At 42.0% G+C, this 24,281-nt stretch overlaps 1 protein-coding gene across 1 annotated transcript in view; it reads right to left on the bottom strand.

The window, feature by feature from the left end:
- UTP20 (UTP20 small subunit processome component) overlaps positions 1-24,281 on the bottom strand; it is a 63,843-nt gene that overhangs the window by 17,066 nt on the left and 22,496 nt on the right. Inside the window, exons 20-42 of the mRNA XM_082281106.1 lie at positions 23,644-23,723; positions 22,729-22,972; positions 21,948-22,157; positions 20,195-20,285; positions 18,375-18,460; positions 17,688-17,813; positions 16,994-17,160; positions 16,288-16,496; positions 13,439-13,582; positions 11,025-11,104; positions 9,895-10,121; positions 8,835-8,979; positions 8,284-8,371; positions 7,040-7,183; positions 6,369-6,419; positions 6,125-6,277; positions 5,459-5,614; positions 4,944-5,084; positions 4,017-4,154; positions 2,591-2,730; positions 1,995-2,074; positions 879-1,168; positions 246-385 (exon numbers count right to left, since the gene is read on the bottom strand). Of these exons, the coding sequence (XP_082137232.1) occupies positions 246-385; positions 879-1,168; positions 1,995-2,074; positions 2,591-2,730; positions 4,017-4,154; positions 4,944-5,084; positions 5,459-5,614; positions 6,125-6,277; positions 6,369-6,419; positions 7,040-7,183; positions 8,284-8,371; positions 8,835-8,979; positions 9,895-10,121; positions 11,025-11,104; positions 13,439-13,582; positions 16,288-16,496; positions 16,994-17,160; positions 17,688-17,813; positions 18,375-18,460; positions 20,195-20,285; positions 21,948-22,157; positions 22,729-22,972; positions 23,644-23,723 (3,330 nt within the window). The remainder of the gene's footprint in view (positions 1-245; positions 386-878; positions 1,169-1,994; positions 2,075-2,590; positions 2,731-4,016; positions 4,155-4,943; positions 5,085-5,458; positions 5,615-6,124; positions 6,278-6,368; positions 6,420-7,039; positions 7,184-8,283; positions 8,372-8,834; positions 8,980-9,894; positions 10,122-11,024; positions 11,105-13,438; positions 13,583-16,287; positions 16,497-16,993; positions 17,161-17,687; positions 17,814-18,374; positions 18,461-20,194; positions 20,286-21,947; positions 22,158-22,728; positions 22,973-23,643; positions 23,724-24,281) is intronic.

Raw genomic sequence — 24,281 nt, forward strand, 5'->3', positions numbered from 1 at the left:
GCACAACCATCTCTGCCTCTGCACCTTGATTCACAGCTCTGCTCTTAGGTAAGGATTTACAGAAGTCAAATGCTGAGGTGCAGAGGTGCATGTCACTAGGAATAGGAATTACCAAAAGAAGTATTTAAGGTCTGTTGGGATGTTCCTCTTGACTTTAGCCTTGTACATAACCACAGCTTGAGAAAGGCGCCTGCACTCATCCCCAGCACAGTGAACAGTATTTAAGGAGCTCCACTGGCATTTACCTCGGTAGGTTAGCTTCCATCACTTCTTGGGGGAGACACTGCATCATTCTGACCATTGCAAAAGCTAATGGAACACGAACCACCTCATCATCATTCACAACATTGGATTTCACAAGCTTGTGCTCCTCGTCTCTTTTAACCTTTTTAAGAGAGCAAGACACAATGCACTTTTAATATACAGAAACAAATCCTGCTTTTTCTCAGCAAACCCTAGAAGAGGCCAGCATGCCAGGCTGCTATCCTCTGGTGATTGCAGGGAAACCCCAGATGGCTAAAGGACAGGTGAGATAAATCCCTGTGTTGTCTGTGTTACAGAAACTAGGCTGGTGCTAGCAAGTGGCTGAAAACTCTTCAAGAGGTTGCACAAAGTGAATCATTTCACTTGTGTAGTTTGAGACAGTTCTCAGCAGGGAAGTAAAGACACCACACCCACACTGACCAGAGGGTCTTGTCAGTAATCTCCATGACTCAGCAAAGGGTATGAAACCTTTTTTGTGCTTTCATATGGTCTCTCTCCAGTTGCATCTATTATTTTTTTAATGTGTTGCATTTTCACTGGCTCTGAAGTAGTATCCCAATCCTTAAAGTAGCAGCACAGACCCACAAAAGACCTTTGAAATGTCAACTCCTCACCTTTGCAACAATGCACCTGTGCAATTTAGGCAAGATGTTGACTGTAACTGTTTCTTGAATGTGTTTGATCAGACACTCCAGCTCCTCTTTATTTCGGGGTAAGAATGAAACAGGTTTGGCCACTTGTTCAGCATTTTCAGATGGCTCAGCTGCTTGCTCAGGTTCTGCTGGCTTCTCAGAGAGATTCTTCCCATTCTTTTCTTCAACTTCCTCCTCTTCCCCTTCACTCTGCTCCAGCTCCATGGCTTCTTCAGCCTCCACCACTGGCTCAAGGTCCATGGCAGCAGCTTCTATCAAGTAATTGCCAAAAGTACAGGTAAATACAGGAGAACACAAAACTTGAGCCCTTGACTTCTGTGACAGCTTGGTTCTAGACAAAGCTCCCACCTATCACCAGAGACAGCAAATCACCAATAAGCATCAAGTTTCTTCTACTGGGTAAAGAAGCTTTGGCTTGCTGGTTTCTGATAACCACTCCTCAGGGCCAGGTTTAAAGCAAAGACTAGGCTGGTTCCTCTGTGTCTGAACTGCGTAGTCAGCTTAGCAAAGGTCAATGTGCTTGAACTGTAGAGAACTGCCATTCACTTAAAATTGAGATTTCACATGGCAGGAAGTACTGACAAGCACAACTGTGAGATATCCTCCTCCTTCACCCAAAGGTCCCAACATAGGTAACCACAACGGTGAAGAGGCTGAAGATACAACTTCTTCCTGTGAAATGGCGAGGGAAGCAAAGTGAGGATATGCAGCACCCTTCTCACGCTGCAGACAACCATGAGAGCAGCCAACACCAAAGACAAAAAACCCAGGTGTGTCAGCAGCCACCAGGCTGGGTGCAGACCTTGAGAACCACACAGATTCTGGGCTGTTTTGGCTGACAGACGCCTGGGATGGAGTGGTAATGTGGAGATGATTCCCTATACCTCTCCTGACTTTGTCAACACACAGGAGGAAAGTCTGCACTGCTCCTGAGGAGACAAGTCAACACTAGCTTCCAGTATGCACATTCTAAAAAGATGGGAGTAGCTGATGCCAAGAGTAAATGACAAAACTTTGATTAGCTGCATTTGAGCAATTTGAGGTAGTGTTTCTGTAAGCAGACACAAAAAAGCTCACCTTGGTTGTCAATGGTCACAAGCTGCTTTTCAAGTGTTTTATGGTCAAAGTGAAAGGCTTCCAGCACTGTCTCTAACAAGCTGCAGAAGGAAAACACGAAAGATCAGCCCTCTGTACAAAAAGAAGAGGATGCATATACAAACACAACAGAAAAATCTTATAAGCACTTTTTGGAAAACATCAGATTTAGTGACATTGCACTATAAGGAGGCTTATCTGGAAAAACCCCAGAAAATACAAACTGGTTACTTCTCAGCTACATGCATTCTGTGTCCCAGCTCACTGTGAAACCTCATGGAGAGTGGTACTGGAGCAATGGAGGTGTCCCAGGAGCAGGGACAGCCTGACAGAAGCAGAAGCTGCTACTGCTGCCATGTACACAGCGAGACATGGTGTAAGAAAGTAATGACCTGTTAAAACTTCACAGTTGCAGGCAGTAAAGCCATGCCCACCTTCACTTGCCTAAGTCCACCTCAAAGTCAGCAATCTCTCATCTCAGGGAAGAGGCTAAAATCCATGTGATGCTTCTAAAAATACTGAATTTTGCCTTAGCAGTCTTTGGAGAAACCCAGAGCAGCATGGCTCACAGTACCCACCTGACTCCCAGCTTCGTACCGATCTGTCCTGTTTGCAAGACATGGATGAAATGCTTTAAGTGGTACAAATATGCTGACCATGAAAGATGTCTGCAGACAGCTCCAACAACTTCAACTGAGGCTGTTACCATATTTTCATGCTGCTCAAAAGAGAGAAATTCAGTTGCTGTTAGCATTCACAATGGTCATGTGCCTAAAGCATCCTTTACTCAAAGCAACAAGAGACAGAAGTATTGTCTGTCTAGTGGGGATGCTTGGGATTCAGTGTTTTTAGATCTGCTCCTGAACACCAAGTTAGAAAAAGAAAAATCACAGTCCATCAAGCAGATCTCCAGACCCACTTCCTCCAAATATTTCTGCACACATTTTACTTTTCTCACATACTTAAACCTATGGGCTCACATTTGTTAAGAACTAAGAACCAGTCAAGGCACGCAACCAGGGACACATGGCACATTGCTGGGCTATGCTGATCAACTATAAACCCATTTAGATGTGAAATAAAATGTGTCTGTTTCTTCACCAAAGTTTCAATCAACTCATTTTACTGCCCTCTGGTTGAAGAGCGACTCATTCACTCTACTGAGGGGCCCAGTCTGCATTGCTGCAGGGACTGGTCCTGTGCCTGAGCTCCAACTGCTTCAGCTTCAGAGGAGTATTTCTGACAGTAAGCAAACTAGACATTTACTTGGCTTGACAGAAGCAGGTCTGACGTCCTCTTGATAGTGTGCAGGGAACTACAGAAGTCTGAAACCCTGCTTTTCAAAGCAACAGGTGGAAAGTCTATCCACACTGACTGTTGCGGTTTGACGCTGGTTAGGAGCCGAGCACCAACGGCAAGTAATTTCACTGCATATATTTTCAATAAAATGTATGGAAATTGACAAACAGAATGTCACCCTTCAAATTTTAATTACAAAGCTGCTATTAATCTCAGATGTTTTCAGCCAAGTCCTGCAGTTTCCCTTTAAATCCAGAGAAAACTGTATTTATTCCCACCTCTATTACTAGGCACAGCCTGTATTCCCAGAGTCTACTGCCAAAGAGTAAATAATCACACAACTAAACAGGAAGACAGCAGTTTGGAGGCAGAGGGGAAAAAATAAGAAGCTGATTACAAAAAATGAAGACAAATAAAACCCCAAGTAAAAAACTAAAACAAAACAAAAAACCTAAACCCACACAGTTAAGAGATCAACCTTTGAGAAGCAGGACAAGTTTAGCAGATACAGGATTGGGTCCAGACTACATCTGTACTTTCCAAACCCTCTTTCTGTCACCAAAACCAGCACAGCACTTTTGTCTGCAAAGGAAACACTCACTCCACAAACATATCAGCCTTCTAAAGTGGTTAGGTTTTTAAGGCAAATGGTATCTAAGAAAGGTGAAAATATTCAAGTGGATGCATTCTGTTAAAAGAGCCTACCTTAAGCATTTTTTCACTAAAAATGGCAGTTGTAGCATAAGGCATGATATAGTTCTGGAGGGATTTAGAAGACAGCACAAGCTTTTCTTCAGTGAGTTGCTTTGCCAGTTTCCTCAGAGCTCGTGCCCTCCTGTGGATCTGCATCAAACATGGGAGACAGTGAATGAGGTGAAGCTTGAGTCACAGCTAGCACGAGAGAGCACCTACATCCAGCAGTTCTGAAAATGTCCCAGTTTTAAATAATGGCATAAACATATTATGGTCGTTTCCAAGCCATGCCTTTTTCCTTAAATCTCTGGGCTTTCACTAGCCTTTTGCCTCAACAGATATTCCTACTCAATGGCATTGTGAATTCCCAGTCTTAAGACTGTGCTATCTTCAGGTATTAGACAAGGGAGGCAATTGCAAACAGCAGCTGCTGCAATGAGATGCAAAGACCAGAGCAAATTACAGGTTAAAAACCTAAGACTTTGCATATAACTGCAGATACAGCAAAGACTCTCTCAGATTACATCTCTGAAAGCAGAAGAAACACTGCAAGAAAAACCAGGAGACCAGGCTTTGTGTAACACTTATATTGCAAAGGTTTGTGAATGGGAAGGGGCTACAGAGCCTCCAGACTGAGAGTAGCAGGCAACAGGCCAGAAAAAACAGAGACCCATTCCCTGCCTACGTCAGAGGGATCTTCAGGATATTGCTGACTGTGGGCTATCATAAAACCAAGAAATTTATACATAGAAACATGACTTTGATTCTCAATCACTCCTGATGATGTCCACACCCCTCTTTTTTGTAACGGTATCTAATGACACAGGTTCAATTTCTCTGCAGACATCACACAGGTGCTTTGCAAAACATACCCTCACAGTAAGATGCCTTTACTTGGCAGGGGGAGAGAGGCACCAAGAAATGCCTGCTGTCTTTTACCTGCATGTGTTTCATGTTCTCGAAGAAGTCCATGTCAGGATCATGGCGGTTGGTCAGCTGGACCAAATCCTGGAATTCGGGATTTGCTGGGAATGTCTGAATGAGGCAGGAAAGCAGCGACGTGTAGTCCTGCTGGATGCTCTACAAATAGCAAGCAGTAAATTTTAAGTACCCCTTGGAGAGGCTGCTACACACTCCACAGAACAGCAGTGCCATCATTTACAAGTGTTTCAGTCAAACATGTCCTAATTTTTGGTAACAAAAAATGCACCTATTATGGCCTGCATATAAATTAAAGCCTCCCCTCCAAAGAATGAGTTACAGCTAAGAAAAGCTGAACAGCAAAGAAACATAGCTACGTTCTGTAATTTTTAAATTTTTATAAGGTTTCAAATGACAAGTAAGTTTACAGTGGGTACCTGCACTTCTTGTCCCAGCAGGGGACTTTGAGAACTCACCCAAAAAATGTCTTATTACCCTGAAGATAGCTGGAGATATGTGATCAGACACATTACCTCAGTCTTACTCTTCAGACCCCTTCTCACAGACTCCAGGAGAGTGTGCTGGATTAGCTCCTTGTACTCATCTTCTGTGTGGCTGATTTCTGCCAGTCGGTGGATGAAACTGGTCAAGCAAAGGCTTGCGTTGTCACTAAGAGCCATATCTCCAAGCTGAGTGGATGAAGAAATGGCACCATGAGCCTGGCTATGACACCTTTATATCCCCAAAAGCCTGGACAGAACAGTACCACTGGATAAAACACAAAGAGGCCTGTAGAGACTCAGAAACTCTTGAGAGCTTTCCTATAGAAGTTCCACTTCCAAATTAATGCTCACCCTACCCATCAGGAAAAATCCTTTTAGATTTACCAGCAGGCCCACACAACCAGAACATGTTGCAACAAATAGAAAATCAGCCTTTCAGTCCTGTAATGTGACTTCTATACAGCACAAGTGTTCCAGGGCTCACTGACAGAAATTTTTGCTGCACTGTATTTTTGTTTTGGGACACACAGTTGAAAAGGTAAACAGACAAAACTTCAAAAAGATGTTTGTAAGAATACCTAAATAGACTTTCTGAATGTTACATGGTGCCAAAAAACAGCCAGTGGAAGTAAGATGGAAGTTAGATTCATCACGGACACATGGTGCACAAAGCAAGAGAAGGAATATTCAGCCAACCTGGATGGTATAGAAGCAGTTGTGCATAACAGCAATGAGGAAGTCAGTATCCACTGCTTGCATTTCCTTGATGTGGGCTGTGATTGACTGAAATGCTGCCAGACGCACATCGAAGTCGATATCATCCAGATGTCGCTGATCAAAGGCATTCAGCTAAGACAGAGCAACAAGTGGGTAACGAAAAATGACAGAAACATGATCATACACTACTGGGATAAAAAGGGAGCAAAGAAACGGTACATACCTTAACAACATCAGTAATATACTTCAACTTACTGTCCAAGTCAGATAAAGTCTAAAAAGAAACATAAAAAACCCAGTTAACTCTTATAGTTGTTAAAAATGTGGATAACTCAAGATTTTACCACCTAAGACAAAAAATAAAGCAACAGCATTAGTCTTTCTCCTGTTAGAACCTTCATAAGAACCTTTCTTCTGTAAGTTGGAGGATATCTGTTTTAAGTTCCTAAGTTTCTAAACATCTACACTCAATGTTTCCTGTGTTTTCCTGCTAAGAAGAAGTTATGTAAGTCACTTCAAAGTAATACAAAACAGCTTACTATAAACTGTGAGAGAAGAATACAAACAAAAATCATCTTCAGGATACTGAAATCCATTCTTATTTTACCAACATACAGGATTTGTTACAATTTAAGTGCTTTATTTGGCTTCTCTTACACTAAAGATCCCTGGTGAGGTTCACATCAACCAGGCTGTAAGCCAAAACTTTTACAAATCTTTGTGCAGCTCATTAATTTCTATCACATAGAATTCTGTTACTTTCACTTAACACAAGAAGTAGATTAAAAAGGTTTTTAAAGTCATGTACAAAGATAAATACTGCTATTACTTTGTTCTTGATCTCTTAGAACAAGTTAAAAAAAAAAAAAGCACAGAAATGTAGAAATGCAATACCTGAAATACCAAGCACAACTTATTTCGAGACAGTTTGTTCTGGATGACAGAAAAAAGCTTTGCCAGTGGTTTGAGAAAGCTTGTAGGGTTTGAGCAATGCCTCAGCAAGTTCTGCACTGTCTCCAGAATGTCAATTTGTGTACCCTGAAAGAGATAGATAACAAATACTGAAACCTCACAAGACTATTTCATTTCCTTGGGACATATTTCAAGACATGAAGTGAACATTGCTGTACTTTATTCAGATCAGAGATACTGAACGAGAACAAAGAATTAGAAGGACACAATGCAATCATCAAATCTCTCGGAAGTACTTGCAACCTTTCAATTAGAAACAACACAGTCTTAAGAGACGACTGTCAGCACGATAAAGACTTCTTTTATGTGTCTTTCCTCACGACTCAAAGGTCAGGAGAACTAATAGAGCTTTATAAAGTAGTCTTTCTTGAATACGTGAGATGAACATTAACAGCACCATATACTTCACTGAATCACAGAATGGGTCAGGTTGGAAAGGACCATGGGGAGTCATCTGGTCCAAGCTCCCTGCTCAAGCAGGGTTATCCCAGAGCACATGGCACAGGGTTGCATCCAGACAGTTCTTGAGTATCTCCAATGAGGGAGACTCCACAGACTCTCTGGGCAATCTGTTCCATGCCCAGTCACCACACAGTAAAGAAGCTCTTGTATGATCTCCCTCGACAGGTATCACATGTGGTCCCTTAATGGTTCACAGATTTAAAACCCCAAAAGAGTAGTGTACACAGTTTGCCTTTGCCTTTCATCCTGCAGCAGACTAATGCAGCACTGCCCAGTATACCACGTGTACTACATACTCAACCATATATATTCACATTGCTGTCCAGATGCTGTGGCCTTGGATTTGGGGTGCATAAAATCCACAGCGAAGAAGAGTAATTATTTCAAACTCTGCAAGCAATTTGGTGGATTGACTACAGTGATGGAGAAGGTAAAGACTGCATTATAACTTCTGTAGACCTTTCCCATGAAAAGGGGGAACAGAATCAGTCTGGGCACTGGCATCTGTGGGTGAGTAGTGAACATCAACATGCAGTGGCATGGTACTCTGAGCAGACTACGAACACATGAAAACTTGACATCAGGCTAATAATGAGAAATGGCATGTCATCAGTAAAACTTTTAACTGTATCTTAAAGAAACAAATATACTTTATTAAAAGAAAAACATATGTTTAATAGGGGGAGGAAATAATTTTTACCTACCTGCTCCATGTTACTCTGATAAAGGAAAGGGAGGAGAAGGCTCACAAGCACTGAATTCTGACTCTTCTCTTGTATAAATTTGCTGATCCTGTACAATTGGACAAGGGAATGTACTCTTTTATATAATTTCAATCACCAGTATAGAGCAAAGAAAAACTCTGTCAGCACTAGTTCATTTCACAGGGCTTTGTCAGCCTATCCAAGTTAATGGAGTGTACCTACCAAATTCACAGTACCAGCCCAAGCATTCAGTTCCACATGACTGCAGGCATTTCTGCACCTTTTTCTACCCTCAAGAGACATTAGGTTTGAGTACCAGCAACAAAATCTGCTCCAATCAACTTGTGAAAACTTATCAGTTGTCACCAGCAACTTGCAAGGTCAATGATAGATCCAGGTATTTACAACTGTTGTAAATTTAAATAGTTTGAGACACAGCATTTTTTAATTTGGAACCTATTACAATAAGCCTCTTTCTTCCTGCCTCCTTCCAATTTTTTAATGGTTTTGAGTCTTGTTCACCCCAAGACAGAGCTCTAAGAATCACTTACTTGGAAAGTATACTCAGCTCTTTGCTGACTTGAGCTCTATACTTCTTCTTTTTCACCTTTTCCACACTTAACATTGTTTTGCTGAAGTACTGAAGTATGGCAGGAACATGAGGCAGGACCAACCGGCAACCTAGACTGAGGGGCTCTGTGAGGGATACAACAGTTAGCAACACCCAAGAAACACTGCTGCAAGAAACAGAAGGGAGATCCAACCCTACACAAAGGGGAAATTAGGACAAAGGAGGCTTCATCAGTGGAAGAATAAATAAATGGGAGCTATGAATGTGCAGGGCAGCTGGTGGCTGGGAACAAGCACCAGCACTTGCTGAGACCAAGTCTAATGTGTCTGAGATGGGATCAAAGAAAGCACACACCACTCTCCTCACAGATTTCAGTAACAGCCCTCTGAAGTGTAGGCTTATCAGAAGGTACCAAGGACACTCCTCAATAGTAGTAACAGCTCCTAAAATGACTGGAGCATTTGTAGATGTGGTTTTCTTTATTCTACCACTGACCTCTTGTGTAAAATCAAAGCTGCCATAACAGGGGCACATGCTCCTTTCCACTAGCTTTGAGTGTTGCAGTGAATGATGTCTCCACAGCATCAAACACAGCACACTACTGTTCCTGCCTAACTCTCAAAGATGCCAGGTCTTTCTTGTCAGAGAGCACAGACTAAACATCAAAGTGATCATGTGCATACAGGAAGGAGGCCTTTATATAAAATGTGGTGTTAGGCACAGAGCCAAGTCAGCAATGCAGTTCTTGAACTTGTATCAGTCAAAGCTTCACAGACAGAACAGGTCAACATTTCCCTCTTCATAAGGAATGTCTCCATGCTCAGAACCCTGACACTCAAATGCAGATCTCATCAATCATGAAACAAGTAGGACTTTACCGTTCTTGAGCACAACAAGACAAATTTATACATTGATGTTTCCATCTCTGCTGGGAGATCCTCTTCCCCAGTATTCTCAGCCAGCGTAGACAACCTCACCATAATCTAACACCTCCATCCAAAGCACCCACCAGGTCTCTCAGACCTCTCAGGCAGGCATACCTTCTGTCACATCTCCAGTGACCATAACAACACAGCCAGTCACACTCAAACTGGAAACCTGCTCCGTGGGTTCAAAATCTGGGCTGTTGAGAAGGCTATCAGCGATGTCCATCACAAGACTGGATGTGGCCTCAGACAGATTCTTGGCTGACAGCACAGCAAATACATTTGACAGTATATCACTCTCTGGGTGATCTGGCTGCTGCTTGGCCAGCAAAGGGAAATATCTGAGAGAAAGATTATAAAAAGGTTCACTGAAAATCAGGTTCAAAATTTTCATCTTATAATTCTTTTGTGCAAGAAGTCACACAAAAAAAATGACTGTCTTCCACTTCAACCAATAAAAAAGTGAAAAAAACCCCAGAACAAGTGTAATGAAAAATGCAGTGAATGGAAGTTGAGAGATTATCAAGTCCCTTTTCTTGCTTCAAGATAGCATCATCTAAACCTAATCCTTTCTCCACAGCCCGAGTCTACTCTTAGTCTGCTCCTAACCTAGTGATCCAATACCATTTTTAACAGAAGTTTGTACATAAGGTCTTCATGCCTACAAATGAGGTGTCTTACATGAAACACCAGGTACCTTAGCAAAGGAAAAGCAGTGAGTCTTTGGAAGAGGCAAAAATCTCTCAAGACAGTTGAACTAGAACTTCTCAGAGTGTCTGAATCAAAAAAAGCTCTTTTACAACTTTCAGTAACAGACTCTCAGTCACAGATTCTATGCTGAATTTGCCCATACTCTTTCATAAAATAGAAAGAAATAGAGACTCACAAAACCATGAATGGTATTATATATTGTAAAACTGACTTCCCACCTTGCAAGACTAAGAAGTCATTGGTCAAGATGGACATATCCTAAGAAGTCACGCCTCCTCCTCATCTGCGAGTTGGGTTTGGGCTGCATATGTGCTTAGTTGTTAATATATGGGAAAAACAGCCTATTAAAAAGTGAGTACTTGCATAAACTGGAAAACTTCCCAGCTGCTTTGACTGCTATCAAAAGAATAACAGTCTAATGGAAAAAGAAAATATGGTTTTTGACACAATTATTCACAGCCTGTTAGTGTGGTCTTTTTTCCTTGTATTTAATGCATTCAGAAGTACTTAGGCTTGTTTGCCAGAACACTTACCTGGGGTTCTTACTCCAGGTGTGAATGAGTTTGAGCAGGAAAGTTGGAGAATACTGACTCTCTGAAGCCAATCTGCAGACCTAAAGGAGGGAAAAATCAGATAGCAATGCAACACAAGTAAGTAAAGCAACTTAAAACCCTCATCTCTAACAAAGACCTCACATTCTATAGTTAATCTTTTTTATGAAGTAATTTCAACCTTGTTTTCCCAACTTCCTCAATATTTGTCAAATGACTCAGATCATCTCACTCCTATTTATACAGTATTCCAGCTACCATTTTTGCCCTCCCTTGAAACTAGATTCCCATGAAGCCTCACATTTGCCAGAGACTTAGCAACCTGTCCTGGACACACCTCTGAAATCTCAAAGCACAGCACCCAGAACTCACTCCTCCCACATTTCCTATGCCCTGACTGCAGCACCTGGTCTGTATCTCCATGGCCTCACTGGGGAGGCTGGAACACTGTATTGCATCCCATGAATGGGATCTCCTAACAGGGTTCTGTATCCAAAACAACCCCACCTAAGAGGTGCCCAGCCTAAGCCACACACAATAGCTGCTGCTCTTTCATGACTGGACACAGGCTAAAGTGACCCAGTGCACCCTCCTCTCTGCCATTCCGAAACCCAACAGGCTCCAACCAAGTCACAGAGCTGGGTTTCCACCCTGACCACTGTTGGACTGTTGGCAAGGCACCATTAGTGAACACACAGGCAGAGCAGACTCCAGTGCATCCAGGGGTGGCAGCCAGGATGGTGCATGTGGGGTTTGGACTAGCTCAGTTTGCTCAAGACCTGAGCATAACAGAAAAGAAGGTAGGTCTGACCATCATAGCCAACATCTTAGAAATCATCTTCTCCTGTCCCAAAGGTTGGTAATACTATTGCCCTGCATAAAACAGAGATTTCCTGAATGATGTACAATGAAGAGTAAACCATTAATCCAATCCTGCAGGAATGCTGCTGTGCAGGCTAGCAGTATTGAGCCTCTGCAGCAAAATCCTGGGCTATGTAGAACAGCAAAGTCCAATTCCAGGTTCAATAGGCTTAAAACAATTTGTCCTCTCCACGAGTTTTTACACACCTCAGTTCTATAGTTTTAAGAAAGGAAAACACGCAAAGCAAAATGATTCTTTTGCCAAAATCTTCATGGAGTTCACCAAAAAAGGCTCTAGAGGGAGCTTCTGGATCGTACTACCATCCAAGCTTCAAAACCAGCCGTCTTCTAGACGTAAGTAAGGACAAGAGGCCTTCTAACTATTTAGCAACAACAGTACATCTTGCTCAGAGTTACTCAGCATTTGCAAATACAGTGCTCCCTGAAAGCTTTAAAGTGCTTTGTTGACTTAAAGCCTGAACTGCTCTGGAACTGCAATAAATGTTCACTGCTTTTCCCACGTAGCACCCTGGCTGTAAGAAGACTCCATGGACAAACCAGGAGCATACACCTCCCTGTTCCTCAACCCAGAGCAATACAGAGCTATATGCACTGCCTGCTACTATTTTATTTACTGTTTGTCCACATACACCTACTACACATCACATATTGTTACTGGTAGAGCAGAGAAACAGTGTAGGAGTAAACAAACACAATGTCTAGAGAAGCAGCTCTGTGGTTTCACAGACCATACCAGTGCTCTTTAACAGGCTTTTCTGCCACAAGGAAGCTGAACACTTGGATACCTCAAAACCCTCTGTAGAAGAGCACTCTTGGAGTCAGCCCCTCTTACTCAGTTAACCTTTGCATGGAGATAACTGCTTTTAGAGCAGAGAAAACCCAGCAGCTGGTACAGGCACTCCCTGCCAACCCCAGAGCCACTGCACAAAGACAGCACAATTTAATTTTAAATACTGTGTTCTCTCTCCATCTCACAGCAGTGCATTTTCCAAGCTCAGAGATGATCTGAATTTCTCTGATAAAAGCCACAAGCCTGTGCTTTGTCACTGTGCTCACATGGAACTCTTGGCAGGCAGGCACAAGACCACACAGCCCACTGACAGACCCTGCTGGTCCTTGCTTTCCTGCAGCAGCATTTGCTTCTGCTGTCCTCTACCACAGGCCCAACAACTGTCACACCGAAAAGCAGCACCCAGAAATGACTTGTATTACTTAGCTTCCCTGAAGCATCTAGGGAAGAAGTCTGCTTCTGTGGTTAAAGAACACAGAAATGACATCCATTTTATTCAGATGAATTAATTTGTACTTTAATCTGTGACTTGATTATTTCAGGACTAATCAGACATGAGCCAAGAAACTGGTCTTCCACAGACACACTGGGATGCCACAATCTGTCCAAGGCCACATCCAACCTAGCGGTGGACATAGCTGACATGACAGACTCCAGTGCAGTTGGAGTTTTCTGCATGGTGCATGTTTCACATAAGTTATTTGGAAAAACAAGAAATATTTACCTGAGGCCATACCACAGCATGGAAAACTGCATCAATCTCTTCCACACTAAAGCTGTAGGTCTCATAATCAGAAAAAAACTCTGCCACAAGCTTGAGACCAAGACGTCTCAAATTCTTCAGTGGATTAATCAACCTAGGTTGGACCTGTAAAAAAAACAAACAAAACCCCCAACCCAGTAAGACCTTTGCAGAACAACTACTAACTACTTGCCCTGAAATTAAATGCAGCATTTCATTTACCATGGATATATCCTTTGCAGAAACTTCTGTTTTCTCTTGTAACTTGTTCACAGTAGCAATCTACATCTCAGAGTTGACCTAAATTTTTCTAAAAGGCGCCCACTGTTCCTGCATTGAGTGAGTTACACAGGACTCCTTCAGTTCATAAAAAATCCATGCTGACAGGCTTAAGACAGTAGCATCTGCCCCTTTTGGATACAATGCAGAAAGCTACACCACAATAAATTACATTTCCAGCCTTGACACTTAAAAAATTCTGTTTTACACTTGAAAGGACCCAAATCAGCTCTCCAAAGTGAAGTTGTACTTTGCACACTGAGATCTTCTGGGAAGAAAAGAAATCAACAGATGAAGAGAAGGGGGGAGGAACAGAGAAGAGAAGAATGTGAATCATGTCTTCCAGCAGAGTGAGGTGGGGACTAGAGCGTTTGGTTACAGGAAGGTGCTTCCTGTACCCAGTTAGAGGTTATGTTCCATAGCCTTTCTTGAGAAAAACATTCCAGTAAGGAAATTCATACACTTCTGCATTCTGACTCGTCTCCCTCAGAGGAGTCTTGACCTGAGTAACCTGAATTATTTCCATACTGTGCAATACAGCTCACAGCACAAGCACATGAAATAGCTCCACAGTGCAGAGGTAATGAACTTCAGCCTCAGAAATAATAAAGCCACATCAGAGCAAATAAAAGCCACTGTCAGATACTGAAGCTGTTTTGGGTCTCCAGTTTATATCATGATCCACCACGCAGAATCCAAAATCACAGGTAAAAAAGACAAAGTGGAGACGGTGGAAAAGGAACCGACCAAGCTCTTGCAACAGGACCTCCCAAGCTATGCTGCATGTGTACTAATGGAGTGCAATCAGCTTCCAGGTGGCAAATGAACTGTTTGAAAGCCCAAAGCAAGCACAAACCAGGATACTATTGCTAATGGTGGCTTCCAAGTGAAGTAATTTTGAGTTTCCCACTGTTCAATCATCATAAGAGTTCTCTGAGATCAAGCCTTTGAGAAGATAAAGAAACTCAATACTGAACACAATCAGTAGGAAATGGTAAATTAATAACTTGTCTTAAAGTGGTCAGAGTTGATGTTTAACTCTCCAGGCAGTTATCAGTCTGCAATAAATTACTCTCAAACTCCAAGAATGTCTTCTAATTATTACTCAAGATAAACAGATTTCTCACACTCTTCCTTGAGCTCTTAACAGCCCCTGGGCTAATGAAGTGTTAAATTAAGTTCAGGCAAACAACAGACTGTCGCTCCTGACATTACACAATCATGACAGGATTACTGTAGCAACTCTGGCAAAATGTGGCTTTCCTAGCAGTTAATGAAGCAGCTTTTAGAACTCCTGTCTCCTGTCCTCACTGAAAACACGTAGGCATGCTTAAATCAGACTGTGGTATGCTGATGTCCTCAAATTTGCTAATCCTCTTCATAAATTAGGACAGTTATAAGGTTCTGTTCAGTTGCTTTGTTTGATGGATTTTTTCAAAGCAAGTTCTAACCTCAAATGCTCACAGCTGGGTCTTGGCAAGAACATGCCCATGGGTGACAAAACACTCATTCCCACTTGTTCAGTCCATCATCTCATAATTCCTTTCAACACCACAACAACAGTGATGATAATGATGACTGTGCAGTTTGCTTGTTTCCCACCTAATATATGAACAGGCTCTGCACCAGGAAGATAGAAAAGCCTGGCTCAGTGTTACAGTTTCTGAGCAGCTGGCAAGAGACCCCAAGTAGCTGGACTAGAGCTCAGGGATCTCTGCACTGCTCCCCTGCATACAGGGCCACAATAAGCAACCATGGCCCACCTTCAGGTGCAACCAATCTTTAACAGGATGTTTTCCTCACCTGGCTCCTTCTGCATGAACAGCCATTGCTCAGCAAGGGAAAAAACATTTGCAGTGCTCTGGCTAAGACCCAAATTGTGACACTGGATTAGTATGACTACTCCTGATACAGAGCTGAAGATGCTTCTAGTGTGCTGAAAGCACAGTTGGTATCCATGTTCTTCCTGTGTCCCATGACAGGAGACACTCAGGGTAGACAATCCCTGTGATCATCCACAATGCTGAGCTCCCCAAGGTCTAGCACTGCAACAAAACACCTCATGGACAAGTTTTGCTCTAATGTCTTCAGGCAAGGAACTTTAAACCTCTCCTTCCCCTGCTCAAATGTTTTATCCTTGCAGCCAAGAAACTCCACTTTAAGGCAAATTTTAACTTCCAGCCATAAAATCTTGTTACATCTTTACAACAGAACATTTATCTCTCTCTCTCTCATGCCCACGTCTCCACAAAACAGTCAGGAAATGCAAAGATATCACCTCCAACTCTCTCTTCAGTAACTTAAAAACACAGTCCAAATCAGTTTTCTAAACACATTAACTTTACCTGCACTGCTTAAGCCCTGTAGCACTTTCAGACAAGCATCACTGGCCTCTATTTTGACAGACATCTAATTGCTGAGCTTCACTCCACAATGGCATTCCACTTATTTTTACCTGAATCAGTAAAGCTCTGTTTATATGTGTGAGCTAAGAGGAGGAGGAGACAAGAAATTTCATTTACTTGTCTGTATATTGTTTGCATATACTGTACCTTCTCTCTTTGCTGGAGGATGCAGGATATCACAGCAGTCATGCAGAGCAGAATCTGTAGAATTTCAGGCAGATACTGCTGGATCAAATGTCCCATGTTTTTCAACACAACTTCAAGACCATTGAAGAGGCTATGCTGACGCCCAAGAGGCAGGACTTTAGCTAAATCCAGGTCTGACATACTTTGAAGGACTGCAGTCTGGCAAGGCCCTATGATAGGCAAAGGGACAGCAAATTATCTAGGGAGGCACCATGAAGACACATGAAAAATAGTGTAATTTTGCCCTAAATTACAGATCCTCACAGTCAGCTTTTTAAATAAGAACAGCTCTGTCTCTCCATCTCTGTGACACTCAGATGTCTCCCACTGCTACAGAATCAGAGCACTTTACAAGCTCTGTTTACTGCCATGATACTCAGGCTAGCCTATGATGCCAGCCACTGCTCATTCCTGGCCTGCAACAACTTACCTGCACAGCTCTGGCAAGTTGTTCAGTTCTTCTGACCTTGGACACATAAAACACAGCAATCGTGCTTTGTAAGGAGAAACTCAGTGGAAGCCTAGTCCTTACCAAGGGTTTACTTTCATCCTTTCAAGGTATGGTTAAGAGACAAACTGAAGCACGTAACAGTACTAAGCATATTTATCCTCCCACATCTCTACAGGTCAGGAAATTCCACACCCCCAGTTTCTATGGCCTACCTACCATTACTGAATTGCTTCACAGCTTCAAAGAGTAGATCCAAGAACATCCGTATCTCTTCTGGCAGTGAGCCGGCCAGAAATCGCAGAACAATTGACATGCGAGTGCTCGCTGAAGACTTGCCCTGTGTTTTGCTCCCTGTTTTGTTTCTCATTCTGCCATAGAGAATTCTTCAAGAACCAAAAAGAGGTTGCATTAGCTTTCAACAAGCCATCTGTTTTCCAGCATCTTATTCTGTAGGAGAAACTCCATTTAAAAATATTCTCTAGTGAAAGTTCTCCCTTCAGGGTCTCCACTGAACTACTTAGTAGAAGATCAGCTTAGTGAAAGATCAGCTTCTGCTACTACAATGGAAGCCCTGCTGGAAACTTCAGGTATAAAACTGGTTACCTGCAGGACAATTCACATCACTGCAAATAGCTGGCAATACTCAGTGAACTGAAACATCCTCACAGCTCTCTGTAATCCGTTGTAGAAACAACATGTACCAAATTGCTGTTTTTAAAGAAAACACCATTTGCATAACACATTACATAAATGTGTTAATAAGGAAACCATACAGAATATCACAAACTAAGTCATCAAACTATACCATTAAGCATGGGTTTATCTCAATTGTTTAAAATGAGAAGCAGCATTACATCTCAGCTCATGGTACTCTGCCGTGAAGCTTTTGAACTCACACTTCAGAACATACCTCATAAGAACAGGGATAAGATCTGGTCGATGCTCTCCTTTTACTACTGTGGTCTCCTCAGAAATACTGAAATGGACTATCTCTTCTTTAAAGCTCTTGTCCTCCAGTAGCCTTTGCAGGTTCTCCCTGAGAGTAATAAACATTATTTGAGGGCAGGTAGGGTTATAAAAATAGACAGACAGACACACAGATGCATCTATATTTAATTACCTACCTATCTATCCTTGCTGTATACAAAATATTAAAGTACTATTTTCTCACCCTCCTAAAAAAATTTTTTTAAGAACCAGCAAGTTCAAGCTAATTATGTAGACAAGTAAGTCCTGGGCATACTCCAAATCGATTATTTTGCCACAAACTACAGTTTTGTGCTGTCACTTTCTTCGGGTGGTTATAAACCATCAGTACAAAAGACATCTTTGAAAATGATGGAACTACTAACACTACTGACACTATTCTGGGACAGAATGGAAATGTTGCTATTTTTCTCTAAACAAAAAAGAGACACTGATCAACCTCAAGACCTTATTTCCTGCCTTAGTTACGAAACATACAGCTGGCTAAAATGAAACTTTACATATGTGTCTTCAACAAATACAGGACCCCAAATACAACTGACCCTGAAGCAAGCTTATGATATGACAGCAGGCTCATTCACCGATGCTAAAATAGTATAAAAGCTTTTACCTGTATGGTAGTAGATGAGGATGCTTGTATGTCATTATACAGTCAAGAGCTATTCTCTGAACATTCTGGTCTTGATGAGACAGTAACTGCAAATAACAAAAGAAAGAAAGAGAGTCCCTATCTAGGAGGCAGAAATGCTTACTGAAAATAGTGAAACAACCCAAAGGCTACAAGCTCAAGCACGATTTGGACTAATTTATTCAAATGGAAACAGAATGTATGTGTTGCCAGGATAAAGCCAAGACGTACATGCACAACTGCCACTCATAAAAAGTGGGCATGGCTGCTGATAGTTCATATATACTTTTCCTTCCTATCTACATAGGATAGTCATAATATTTGTTTTTTCATCGGTTTTTTTTTGGACCACTATCAGTTTGCATTTATCATCAAAACCAGTTACCAGCTGTGTATCTAAGAAGACTGGATTAAAAAGCAGGCTACCCCAGCCATTCCAAGATAGCTGTATTTCTTTCCTGTGACAAACTAACTACCTGGAAGACTTGGTATGCAAAGTCTCACTGAGATTTGTCCTCTCTTGAAGATGACTCTTCATGACCTAGGCACCAAACAACACACAGCACCAAGACTATTTGAGTTAAAGAAGTGTTTGCATAATGCACTCAGGCACATGGCTTGATTCTTGGGGTGTCCTGTGCAGGGCCAGGAATTGGACTCGATGATCCTGATGGGTCCCTTCCAACTCAGCATATTCTCATAAGATTCATTAGGACAGGGAAGAGAATTTAAGAAATACAAATCATTTCTCCAAGCAGCATCTTTATCAGTTCTTCCGTCTCCTACCAAACAGCACAGGCAAGTGCCATCTAAGGTCACTTTGCCATGATGTCCCTGTGCTAGATGGACACACCAGCTGTGACAATGCACATACTAAGACACAGAAATGCAAACAGTAAGTGACGAAGTAATCTTTCTTCTTGTGCCAGCCTGTTCTTCCCACAGTGATTTGACCTTTACATGACTGTCCAATATTTTGCTAAGAACATGGGGAAGCAAACACATGGATCAACTCTTTTTCTAAGCAATACTTTGAGATAGACTGAAACAGAGTGTCTATTAGGGGATGTCTACTAGAGATTCTCGAATTCAGGGACTAAGGAATGGAGCTTTCAACATCCACAGCCTCAGAAAACACAAACTGGGAACAGTGAGAGCAAACTCCAATGACCTGAAAAAATCCACCAACTGGGAACTAACACAACCCTATAAAATTAAAAAAATTAAGAAACAAAACCGTTTTAAGGATTGTAAGATAAAGACTTAGAATCCCTCTTCAAAGTCATACTTTTGACAATTCCTTCAGGGAAATCCCTCAAAAAAGAATCAAGCAAATTGAATATTCTTCAAGAAGAAATTCCTTTTTCTTTTTTGATGCCTGATGATCTCTTGTACATACTGACCATACTCTTAGTACACAAAACACTACATGACAAAGACAAATCTCCTTGGATCTTCCCCAAGCTCTGGGTTCTAAATCCTCTTCCAGATCCTGCAGGAAGTGGAACAGATTTCCTCTACAGCCACTCCTCCACCTTGCCAAAGACTACTACTTGTCTGCTGTCAGATCTGTTTGCATGTGCCACTCCTGGCAAACTAAGCCGGGTATCTTAAGCAGGTCTTTGCTAAAGGGGCTCATTTCAAGTGAAGTCTGTTAGAAAGTCCTCTCAAGGACAGCTCCTTTCTCAGCTATCACAGCCGAGTTCAGAAAATGACAGGTTTCTGCAGTATCAGACACTGCATTCAAATATGAAAGAGTTTATTTATTAGTAGCAATTCTAAAAGTAAGCAAATAGCCTTACCTGGGTATACAAGGCATTCAACTTAGGCTCCAGATACAATGCACGAGGATTTGAGAATTTTGAGAAAACTTGTAAGTGGGCTATTAGTTGCCTGTAAAACAAAACAATTATTTTTTAAAATGTCCAGGAGACAAACAAACAGGGAACTTTAATTAAAATTCATTAGCAAGAAAGAAAACAAAGAACAACACAAGAAGATCCCAAGTCTTCAGCACTATTTCAGACACAGCAAGAGGTGTCCTGTTCCATCTCCTAAACAGCTCCTTCCAGCTGTCACTTCACTGCACAGAGAAGACCTTTTCTTCAGTATCCCTGAGTAGGCTCAGTTTTTTTCATGAGAAAGGAGTACAGTCAGGATGTTGCTTACTTCTCTCTGCCAGCTCAGCCTGGAACACCAAAATTCTGTATTTATCTCTCTGTTTATTCACTTGTCCATAAATGGTGCCCATGTTGCTCCTACCAGTGTGAAGGGCTGTATAAGTGGTAGTGTCACATCTGCCCCATCTGCTCTTCGCGGGAAGGGACACAGAAGACCAGGATAAGGAAGGCAGAGATCTCCTCTACCATGTGTGCTGTGGAACTGGTAGATGCTGTCCTCATTCAGCTGTTCCCCCTGCCAATTTACACTGAACTCTTGAGCTGGGCCATCCTCCTCCGTGGCTGGGCACAGTCAAGGGACGAGTACAACGCCTTCCAAGAACCCCACAGGGAGCTCGGGGCAGGTGCGTGTCCTCCCTGCCTCAGAGCCAGGCCTCCTGGGACACAGGTGCAGCCCCACGAGGGAGTCCTCCCTGGCACAGGCCTGACTCAGGGAAGGGAGGTCACTCCACAACTCATTAACACGCCCCTGGTAAATCTTTTATATCTTTGTTACGGCTACCAGGAGCTAATGTTTCCACTTCACTGCATGGATGTTTTGAGATGGAGGTTGGGAAAAATACAAAATATCTTGGACTGTCACTGTATTTTATTGCTGATAATTTGCACATACAAGCCAGAATCTGGGAAAAAAATGAAAAAGCCGTAGGACACCTGGGATGAAATGACACTTTAGGTCACATATCAAATACTTGTCTTGTTCCAACATACAAGGTGACACCTTGAAGTTCTCTGTCATTACAAGGGCCATACTTTGCAAAAGTGTCAGAATAGAAATCTTTGTGATGTATTTGTAAGGGATATTTGACAGAGGCCATCACTGGGGAGAATTCATACAAAGAGCCGCTTTCTCCATGTATTCAGTACTGCAACAATGACATTACAGCAACCTGCAGCTTCAATCTACTAAATAAAAACCTTGGTCCCTTAAGAAGATAAGATTTATAAACGGGCAGGAAATGGCAGAATCCCAATATTAGAATACCTAAACAAATAGTCTCATTTTTTGAAGTGTCTGGCAATGCCCACAGTTTTCAAAGACTAACAGACAAACACAGAGAAGCCAGGGAATTCAGGTACAAGAGTCTCTGAAAACTTCAGAATGGCTCCACAATACTACACATTTTTTGCTTCAAGTAAACACACCACAGACTGGTCAGCAGGTAATGAGATGTTGATAAAACTTGGGCAGTGTATTTGGATTTTTAGTACTGTGCAGGCAGAATTTCTGACTTGTAATCCACTGAGAAATGATGAAGCTCAAGCAAAAGAAGAAAAAATAATATATACAGAACACAGCTTATATATCAAAGTGAGCTGCTGAATCTGCCTTTCCAAGAAAGCACAAGCAAAAGGGAAAACTAAAAATACTTACTTAGCAGCAGCTCTTCTTGTTTTCTTTTTTGGTAGTCCTACACTAATTGGTTCCCCTTCTTCCTTTTCTTCCTCCTCCTCCTCCTCTTCCTCCATAGCAACATCATTCACCTCTTCAGCAGGCATTTGTTTTGCTGCTATGGTACCACTAGTTTTCCTTCTGAGATCCTGAGATGGAGCCACTAAGGAATCTGCTGGGTAGTACTCATTTCTGTGTTTAAAAAAAGAAGGAAGGAATTAAGAAAATTAAGAATTTTTCAAGGTTCCAGGGCAAAAACAACAACTAAAAACCTCACCATTCTTATTATAACATCTACCCCATGTCCATCATACTGTCTGATATGTGCACACATACATCAGCACACCACTGCTCTCCCCCCAGGGGCAGGAATTTAAATCAGCCTCTGCCAAAATCAGTATTTTTCCCACCTTGGGGGAAAACACTTTGGTATTCTGTGATTCCAAATGAAAACATATTTTCATTAAGGAAAAGAGGAACTTTATTTCCACCAAAATCACTCCGTAACTGAGTAATGAGGCTGTGACAATGGCAAGTCAATGAACAAGAGACTGAGCAGCAGAGACCTACTGTAAATTTCATTTCAGCCTGCTTAGTTTCTAATACAATCCACATTCCAATTAAAAGGTTCTCTTAACTGGAAACAGACATGTCATTAGCCAATGCATTCAAGAAATAAAGTCTCTAATGGGATAGCCAATCTTAAAGCTCAGCAACACATTGAAAGCTGTGTCCTCTCAACTGAAAAGTAAATCTTACTTACCGAATGAATCTCAAAAGAAGTGGGGAAAGTTCCCTTGACCGAGGCTCCACTCTGTCTGGAAACTTATCCAGTGCTTTCCACAGTAGGAAACGGTAATTTGTGTGGTCCAGCCGTTCACTGCAATCTGTTCTACTCCTCAGCTGCTCCAGAAAGACAGTCCCCACCTGTCCTTCTGGCATCTTCTCACTTTCTGTTTCAGCAATGCTCTCCTCCTGTTCATCTAGTTCATTTTGTAGCTCCATTTCTACAGAAGAGATAAGAAAATCTTTTCAGGTTACTTCATAATTACCAGTAGCAAGGAATCCATCCCCCATTACAAAAGTAAGACATTTGGTGACATGCACCTGTTTAGACACAGCTGTATTTAACACTGACCTGAAAGACACACATTGCTTAGAAAGCGTTCTAGGATGCCTTGCAACCCTGGCACATGTCAATTGGGCTCAGTTCCCTTGAATAACAGGGAAGTTCCCAAATGGCTGCACACTCCTGACTCTGTCTTGAAATATTAGGTTCCATATGCCCATAGGTAAACCCCAAGAGCACACACAACAAGGACTGTCTGCAGAAATTCCACTGAATCCATGGAGTAGGAAGATGGTCTGCACCATTATACAGGTTTTGTCACTGTTCCTGACCAGTCTGAGCAGTGCCAGCCTTAAGCGAAGATGAAACTGCTGCATGGTTCCCACAACCTGCAACTCCCTCCTGTAATGCAGCTGGCCTTTTCCATCCGGTGTTTAGGACAGGAGACACAGCTTCCTTCCAAGCCTCTCCATGCCTGCCCTGGACATGACAGTAGTACTGGTTCTGAATTCCCCCATCACACACAGATTTGGGGCACATGAAAAACAGTCACATAATTTACTATTAGCTGAGTTACTATGATAACCATGCTCAGGAGAGGTGACTTACCAGCATAGGTAGCAGCCCTCTCCAAATGTTCATGCAGGACCTTCCAGAACTGTTTATTCTCCATTTCCTTTGCATGAGAACTAACAAAGCATAATACAGCATGAAATTAAAAGGAAGATAAGAAAAGGCAAGCGTCACTCAGCTAGTTAACAACTAACACAATCAAAGGCTTTGATCACTGCTTTCATGTGGCTGTCCAGAGGCAGGACATCTGCACAATACAGCTGTAGCACTTCCTTGCCTTTTCTCACAGATCCCAAATGTCAACTGCTATTAAAATAATCTGGTTGTATCCCAAGACTTCAAATGGACTCAAATTGAGTAAAAATGTTCTCAAGCTTTCTACCGATTTCTGTACAGCAAATCATATAGAATCAAAGGCAGAATTACCATGGACATATCTTTTGAAGAGCTGATTTAATTTTTTTTTAATTAATTCACTGCTTGGAAGAGGAAAATCCCATCCTTTTTAATCGTACAACAGAGGGGAAAAAAAAAAGAAGACGAAGTCATGCTGAAAGAAGTCACTTATTTTTTCACCATGGTAAGACTTCCCTACTCTTTAGTAGGATTTAGAGGTTTTTTCAGTAAGGACAGAAAAGTTGGCAGATGGAAAGACTGAGAAAAAGTTCTTGCTC

The sequence above is a fragment of the Coloeus monedula genome (genome assembly GCF_965178545.1).
Source record: "Coloeus monedula genome assembly, chromosome: 4".
NCBI classification, from domain to species: Eukaryota; Metazoa; Chordata; class Aves; order Passeriformes; family Corvidae; genus Coloeus; species Coloeus monedula.